Source organism: Apteryx rowi, unplaced genomic scaffold (assembly GCF_003343035.1).
Source record: "Apteryx rowi isolate R43461 unplaced genomic scaffold, aptRow1 scaffold_75, whole genome shotgun sequence".
NCBI classification, from domain to species: domain Eukaryota; kingdom Metazoa; phylum Chordata; class Aves; order Apterygiformes; family Apterygidae; genus Apteryx; species Apteryx rowi.
Genome location: NW_020451038.1, coordinates 1743539 through 1743889, shown reverse-complemented (window position 1 = coordinate 1743889; position 351 = coordinate 1743539). Strand labels below are relative to the sequence as shown.

Below are 351 nucleotides of genomic sequence, written 5' to 3'. Positions count from 1 at the left end.
CCCGCGGCCATGCTGGTGGAGCGCTCGGCCGACTTCGGGCGCACCTGGCGGGTGTACCGCTACTTCGCCTACGACTGCGCGGCCGCCTTCCCCCACGTGCGCCGCGGCCCCCTGCGCCGCATCGACGACGTCATCTGTGAGTCGCGCTACTCTGACATCGAGCCCTCCACCGAGGGAGAGGTGAGAGCCCGGGGCTGCGACGCAGGCGCTGCCGGCACGTGGGCAGCCGCAGCTCGGCTCGTGCGGCGCATGGGGATGGGAGCGGAGCAGGACATGCACACAGCTTGTAGGGATGGGCTGGGAGCGGAGCAGGACATGCACACAGCTCGCAGGGATGGGATGGGATGGGAG

The 351-nt window shown here is 70.7% G+C and overlaps 1 protein-coding gene across 1 annotated transcript in view; it reads left to right on the top strand.

Moving 5' to 3' along the window:
- Positions 1-351, top strand: part of LAMB2 (laminin subunit beta 2) — a 28168-nt gene that overhangs the window by 17297 nt on the left and 10520 nt on the right. The window contains exon 6 of the mRNA XM_026087974.1: positions 1-180. This exon is cut by the window's left edge and continues 1 nt beyond it. Coding sequence (XP_025943759.1) covers positions 1-180 — 180 coding nt within the window. The remainder of the gene's footprint in view (positions 181-351) is intronic.